Here is a 6,796-nt window from a genome sequence, read left to right on the forward strand (position 1 = left end):
GTACAAAGCGACAGGAGACAGTAGTGCAGGTCAGTCATCCCTGTTAGTGGAGGCTGCCACATCAGCTTCTTGTTCCCCATGTGGGCAGCCAGCCTCCTGTGGGTAAAATGGAACTACCAGCCAGATTAGTGGGGTGTTAGTAGCCAAGTAGTCCATGACCTCATCCATAGAATGCTTCATCTTTGTGAACTGCTCCTTGCTGGTGGCCAATAGGCCGTCAGAGAGGTCCCTATAGGAGGAGGCAGAGCGGAAGTTCCGGTAGACCTCTGCAGCCATGGCACTGATGGTTTGAGCTTTGATCTGGATGTTCTGCGGCAGGCCTTGGACAGAGGTCACCAGGGAGAGACATGTGGTTTGTAGCTGTTGTGTCAGATTCCGGGCAATAGTCAGTGTGCGAGATTCAATGTGCTGAGAGGCAGAAGGTAGAGGTTAGATCAGAGCTATGTATTCAGTACAGACACCGGGCAGCTACACCAGTAACAGGAGCTTACCTCCGCACTCTCAGCCTCCCCGTGCTGTCCTGTCCATTCCACCCATACGTGGTACATCTTATCCTGGGCATCATGGATTTTCTGATTGGCACCTGTCATGTTCTTCCTGGCAAATTCAATCTAATAAAAAAAAATAAAAAATTAAAAAGATTAACCTTTAGATCAAGGATTCCTCTAGGTGCATGGTCAGTGGCTGCAGCACTGTAGACCCCCACACCACCCTGCAGTAGGAAGACCTTTCCTGCAACCCTATCTGGCTTCTAAGGGCTGCAGTCCATGGAATTGGGGGATTTGCGCAGTCTGTCTGCGCTGGTCCTGACGCATGCAAGATATTTTGTGCAGGTGTTCAGACCTGGGACTGACAGTCTCCTCCATGCATATGATGGGGGGGTAGCAGCAGACCCCCTACCAGGTGTAAGTAGGAGCCACTTGTGCCAATACAGGTTATAATGATACATTCTTCAGCAAAGATGGCACAAGTAGTACCTTAGTTTAGATTTTCCCATCTGGTTGAAGCCTGAAGACCTGCCACCCATCACCAGCAACCGCAAATACTGAATAGTTATTGCATATCCATCTACTAACATATGCTATAATTATTGCAAAGGGCAATAGGGTATCTGCATAGGGCAGGGAGTGATACTGGACAAGTGGCAGCCATTTTGTTGATGGTTCTATCATCCACAACTCACCAGGACAACGGTGTACTGCAGCTGGGCGATGGCTTCCTGGCTCCGGCATTTAGCGTCCTTCACGCGTGTCAGAGCCTGCTGGTAAGCGCGCTTACGGGCCTTTGCAGAGAGCGATCCCAAGCGCACGTAGTAACTTGGCTTTATGGCTGACACTTCAAACCCCTCCGTGTCTGTGGCTTGCTTAGCTGAAGAGAAAGTGAGAACTGTAAAGCAGTCATGTCAGTGGCCCAGTCAGTTGTTCGGCTGTAACTCTGTGTGGTCCAGTAGGCCAAGTGTTCCCTCATGAATGTACTCATCACATTGGATTCAGCTTACCCAGCTCTTCATCAGTGGGTGGCAGGTATTGTTCCAGGAGAGTTTCAGACGTAGTCAGCGCAGTATCCACGCAGCTGCTCACCATCTGCGCTACGCTGCTCCCCAGAACAGTGCGGATACCGGCATTCACAGTGGCCTTGGTCATCTCTACACCATCCTGCACAGCACCCTTTGTTTTACCAACTGCTCCTGATATTCTCTGTAGGACAACATCCTTTGTACCAAGAATGGCCTCGGAGGCTGTGGAGACCACCTAGGGGGAGGCATAAATACTATCAGTGTATGTACCACACACCTGTGCAACACCTTATACTGGTTGTAGGATATTCCGTTATAGCTGCTGGGCTGTAGTTACCTTGTGTGTAGGCTGATGGAGAATGGGTAGCTGCACCTCAATCTTATCCAATCCTATACATGCAATGTTGTTAGCCAGGGCAACTAAAGGGTTCAACAAAAACAGTATGCAAAAGTGGTTGGCACCAACTAAGCATCTTAAATGGGGGTTGGGCATCAAGCCACCAGTATAGCAGAGCTTCAACTTGATGTTCTGCCCCACACCTTCAATTGGCCTTCAGCTCAGCGAGTAACGGAAGGTAGGACCATCGGCGACTCACTGGGCTGAAGGCCAATTGAAGATGTGGGGCAGAACATCAAGTTAAAGTGGTTATACTTCCTTGTAGCCCTTTAATCACCGTTTCACATCAAAAAGTCCCTATTACAAAATAAACCAAAATTTAGCTCTTGCTACGCTAGGGTGATGCAAGATGGTCTGCTGCCATGCAAAGAACAAGCCAATTCTGTTTACAGTAAGTTGTAAAGTAGAACTGGTATAAAAGAAGATACACACTCAGAACTACATAGATGAGAAGACCCAAGTAGTTGTGTATTTTACTTTTTTTTCGAGCTTTGATAAATAGAATAAAAGTACCGACCAGTCAGCTCCCAACAAGGTTTTTCAAACAGCTTTGCTAAGTTTTTAGAAACAGCGGAAAGTACCAAGACGTACTCTGAGGTTCCAGTCTCTGCAGGATGGGCCAGGCGCTGGTCACTGCCACAGACGTGATGGTCTTCACACCTTGCTCAGCAACGTCACACACAGATCTCAGGTAGGGGTGGTTCTCTTTGGTGTGGACATAGGCTGAAGACACCAGGTCATACGTTGAGCTCACTAAGGGGAGGTTGGTCACCCGTACCACAACACTCTATAGGAGAAACAGCCACAATTAGTCCAACGCTGTACACATGGGTTCTTCTCTGAAGAACCAGGAGGCCAAACGTGGGTAGAGGGGTTTACAGTAGCAGTGGAGAGATTCAAGTAAATATACAGGTTCTATGTCCTAATGAATATTTTTAGTATACCGAAAGGTAGTTTTATAATTCTTGCATTAAATTCTCAAAACAATCTATTCTTGTGTAACGTTTATTGTTTAAGGAAAAACAAACAAAAAAAATGCAAGAGCACCGAAAAATCCCCTTAACGTATCAATCATGTGCCCAGTCCCCCCAGTATCCCCCCTAATCAGGGGTCCATTAGCCCCACCAGTATTCCCATCAATTCTCCAGGCACCCATGGCCCAGAGTATCCCCTTTGCAGCGTTGCCTCCTTTTACTAACTCACCTTTGAAGTCCCCCTGCCAATTGTCAAGCCATTAATTAATTTCTTACCGCTTCAGTGTTCTTCCTTTCTCCGCGTGCCCTCCACTACCCGCAGCCATTCACATAACAGGTGGTTATACAGGGCTCCAACGGGAGCAGAACCAGTGCGAACCGGCTGAATACCACCACTGCATTGGAGCACCAGGAGACATAACCATTAGATGGTATCTCCCAGGGCCGGACTGGCCATCTGGCAAATGCCAGAAGGGCCGATGGCCTTGTGGGCCAGATTGTGCTGAAATGTCCTTGCAGCGTAATGACATCATCCGGCCGCTGCAATCTGCAGTGCAGACTCAGTGAGACTTCACTGCCTGAGACAAGGTAAATTTGCACCCAGCCTCCAGGAATAATTGGTATGGCCCATAATAATGTGTAATGGGCATTACGGTGTGTTCCATAATGTGTAATGCCTCCTTTTTCTGATGCCACACCTCCTTTTCATGAGGCCATGCCCCTTTTGCCACGCAAGGGTCCCGCCTCGTGCAGGTGGGCCTGTGTGGTGAAAATGCCAGGGTCGATTTCTGGTCCCAGTCCGGCCCTGGTATCGCCATTATAGTTGTGACTTATAACATTAGCAATTAACACTCAATGTTGTTCTTCAAACATCGGTGGGCATTTGAGATGAAGCCGTTATGTAGTAACCACCAGTAACATCAAGGACACCAGGTGGCCCAGGAGACCAAGATCTGGCTGCACTGTTGGATCCTGTTTGTATCACCCAGTTATGGTGGTGCCTACAAATCTCTCCAAGATTCACCATCCTGTGCTTAGGGGACAGTAGTCCCCAACTGCACTGACATTATAGCAGTTCCCTGCCATTACAGGCCGGGCTGTAAGGATAGCTATACTTGAGCACACATGGCTTAATTAGTACTTCAGTTCATTTGATTAAGTCATCCAGGCTTAAAGCATAGATATCCTTAAAACCTGGAGAGTGATGGCAGAGTTTGGGGGAACTGGTTTAGAGACGCACACTGCTCAGTGCATAGGGTGTGACATGGACAAGTACTATACGAGGTATAACAGGTAGACAGGAAGGAGGGTATTAGAGGAGCACACCGCTCAGTGCATAGGGTGTGACATGGACAAGTACTATACGAGGTATAACAGGTAGACAGGAAGGAGGGTATTAGAGGAGCACACCGCTCAGTGCATAGGGTGTGACATGGACAAGTACTTTACGAGGTATAACAGGTAGACAGGGAGGAGGGTATTAGAGGAGCACACCGCTCAGTGCATAGGGTGTGACATGGACAAGTACTATATGAGGTATATCAGGTAGACAGGGGAGGAGGGTATTAGAGGAGCACACCGCTCAGTGCATAGGGTGTGACAAGGACAAGTACTATATGAGGTATAACAGGCAGACAGGGGAGGAGGGTATTAGAGGAGCACACCACTCAGTGCATAGGGTGTGACATGGACAAGTACTATATGAGGTATAACCATCAGGTAGACAGGGGAGGAGGGTATTAGAGGAGCACACTGCTCAGTGCATAGGGTGTGACATGGACAAGTACTATATGAGGTATATCAGGTAGACAGGGGGAGGAGGGTATTAGAGGTGCACACCGCTCAGTGCATAGGGTGTGACATGGACAAGTACTATATGAGGTATAACCATCAGGTAGACAGGGGAGGAGGGTATTAGAGGAGCACACTGCTCAGTGCATAGGGTGTGCATAGGGTGTGACATGGACAAGTACTATATGAGGTATATCAGGTAGACAGGGGGAGGAGGGTATTAGAGGTGCACACCGCTCAGTGCATAGGGTGTGACATGGACAAGTACTATATGAGGTATAACCATCAGGTAGACAGGGGAGGAGGGTATTAGAGGCGCACACCGCTCAGTGCATAGGGTGTGACATGGACAAGTACTATATGAGGTATAACCATCAGGTAGACAGGGGAGGAGGGTATTAGAGGCGCACACCGCTCAGTGCATAGGGTGTGACATGGACAAGTACTATATGAGGTATAACCATCAGGTAGACAGGGGAGGAGGGTATTAGAGGCGCACACCGCTCAGTGCATAGGGTGTGACATGGACAAGTACTATATGAGGTATATCAGGCAGACAGGGGAGGAGGGTATTAGAGGTGCACACCGCTCAGTGCATAGGGTGTGACATGGACAAGTACTATATGAGGTATAACCATCAGGTAGACAGGGGAGGAGGGTATTAGAGGCGCACACCGCTCAGTGCATAGGGTGTGACATGGACAAGTACTATATGAGGTATATCAGGTAGACAGGGGAGGAGGGTATTAGAGGAGCACACCGCTCAGTGCATAGGGTGTGACATGGACAAGTACTATATGAGGTATATCAGGCAGACAGGGGAGGAGGGTATTAGAGGAGCACACCGCTCAGTGCATAGGGTGTGACATGGACAAGTACTATATGAGGTATAACCATCAGGTAGACAGGGGAGGAGGGTATTAGAGGAGCCCACCGCTCAGTGCATAGGGTGTGACATGGACAAGTACTATATGAGGTATATCAGGTAGACAAGGGGGGGGGGGGATTAGAGGAGCACACCGCTCAGTGCATAGGGTGTGACATGGACAAGTACTATATGAGGTATATCAGGTAGACAGGGGAGGAGGGTATTAGAGGAGCACACCGCTCAGTGCATAGGGTGTGACATGGACATGTACTATATGAGGTATAACAGGTAGTCAGGGGAGGAGGGTATTAGAGGGGGAGACACTATAAGGACAGGACTCCCAGTACAGGGAGTGTGACCACACCCATATTACCACTCACCAGCATCACCTGTACAGTAGCGTCACCACACATACATACCTGCTGCTCTGTCTGCGCCATACTGAGAGTCCTCCACCTAGATAACAGAAGATATACACATGTAGGAAAGCAGCTGTCAGCATGGTGGACATCACTGCCTGATGGTTACAGACCACCAATGTTACCCTTACATACACCAGCCATGGAATGGTAATGATCAGACAGCATTCCAATAGTTACCTGTATTCCAATATCCTGACCACACACAAACCCAGCTGCTGCTTAGTGTTCTCTGTATCAGAGGTACCCTGGCTTTTATAGAGACTTCCTCCCATGTGACCTGATCTGCCCCTCCCCTATCTAGGCTACTGCTTGCTCTGATTGGTCCTCACTGCCTCAAAGAGCCAATCAAGGGGCAGCTCTCTCCTCTGCAGCAGCAGTCACAGACAGAGGGAACTGCACTGAGTCACAGGTGTGGGTGCAAATCATTAGTGTCTCCTGTCAGCTCCATAAGCCCCTGAGTACATTCTGTGACATTGGGGCAGATGCAGGGGCAGAAGTCTGGGAGGCAATGGAGTCATCTGCCACCGGGCTCCTGCTCCCAAGGGGGCACCTCTCCTCCCCTGCTAGTTTAAATTAGTTTATTGAAAGCCATCGATATCTCTTCTGTAGCTGAGTTCTGAAATTTATGTGTGTTCTCTTACTCTCTCTCTTTCTCTCTCTCTCTCTATATATGTGTGTGTATAAAACACATATATTTCAGAACAGACACATATTATATAAGGTTGTGTGTGTGCGCGTGGGGGGGCAACAATATATATATATATACAGTATATATATATTGCCTCCGGGCAACTGTGGCGAACTTACACCACTGGGCAGATGCACTAA

The 6,796-nt window shown here is 48.5% G+C and overlaps 1 protein-coding gene across 1 annotated transcript; it reads right to left on the reverse strand.

Moving 5' to 3' along the window:
• Positions 1–6,277, reverse strand: LOC146022738 (perilipin-2-like). The gene is made up of 8 exons (XM_083155309.1): positions 6,146–6,277; positions 5,966–6,002; positions 2,505–2,700; positions 1,854–1,936; positions 1,499–1,751; positions 1,184–1,368; positions 492–611; positions 1–408 (listed from the first exon to the last, which is right to left on the reverse strand). The coding sequence occupies exons 1-8, from the start codon at positions 6,238–6,240 to the stop codon at positions 31–33; spliced, it is 1,347 nt and encodes a 448-aa protein (XP_083011435.1). The 5' UTR covers positions 6,241–6,277; the 3' UTR covers positions 1–30.
• Positions 6,278–6,796: the final 519 nt, after the last annotated feature.

This window comes from Crinia signifera, chromosome 1, assembly GCF_055691185.1.
Source record: "Crinia signifera chromosome 1, ASM5569118v1, whole genome shotgun sequence".
In the NCBI taxonomy this organism is placed as follows: Eukaryota; Metazoa; Chordata; class Amphibia; order Anura; family Myobatrachidae; genus Crinia; species Crinia signifera.

Excerpts from the sequence above, each read along its gene's own strand:
- LOC146022738 (XM_083155309.1), bottom strand. The coding sequence starts at position 6,240 with ATGGGAGGAAGTCTCTATAAAAGCCAGGGTACCTCTGATACAGAGAAC. Across the intron at positions 6,003-6,145 it reads GTCAGGATATTGGAATACAG|GTGGAGGACTCTCAGTATGG; the intron begins GTAACTATTGGA and ends TCTGTTATCTAG. Across the intron at positions 612-1,183 it reads TGCAGTACACCGTTGTCCTG|ATTGAATTTGCCAGGAAGAA; the intron begins GTGAGTTGTGGA and ends TTTTTTTATTAG.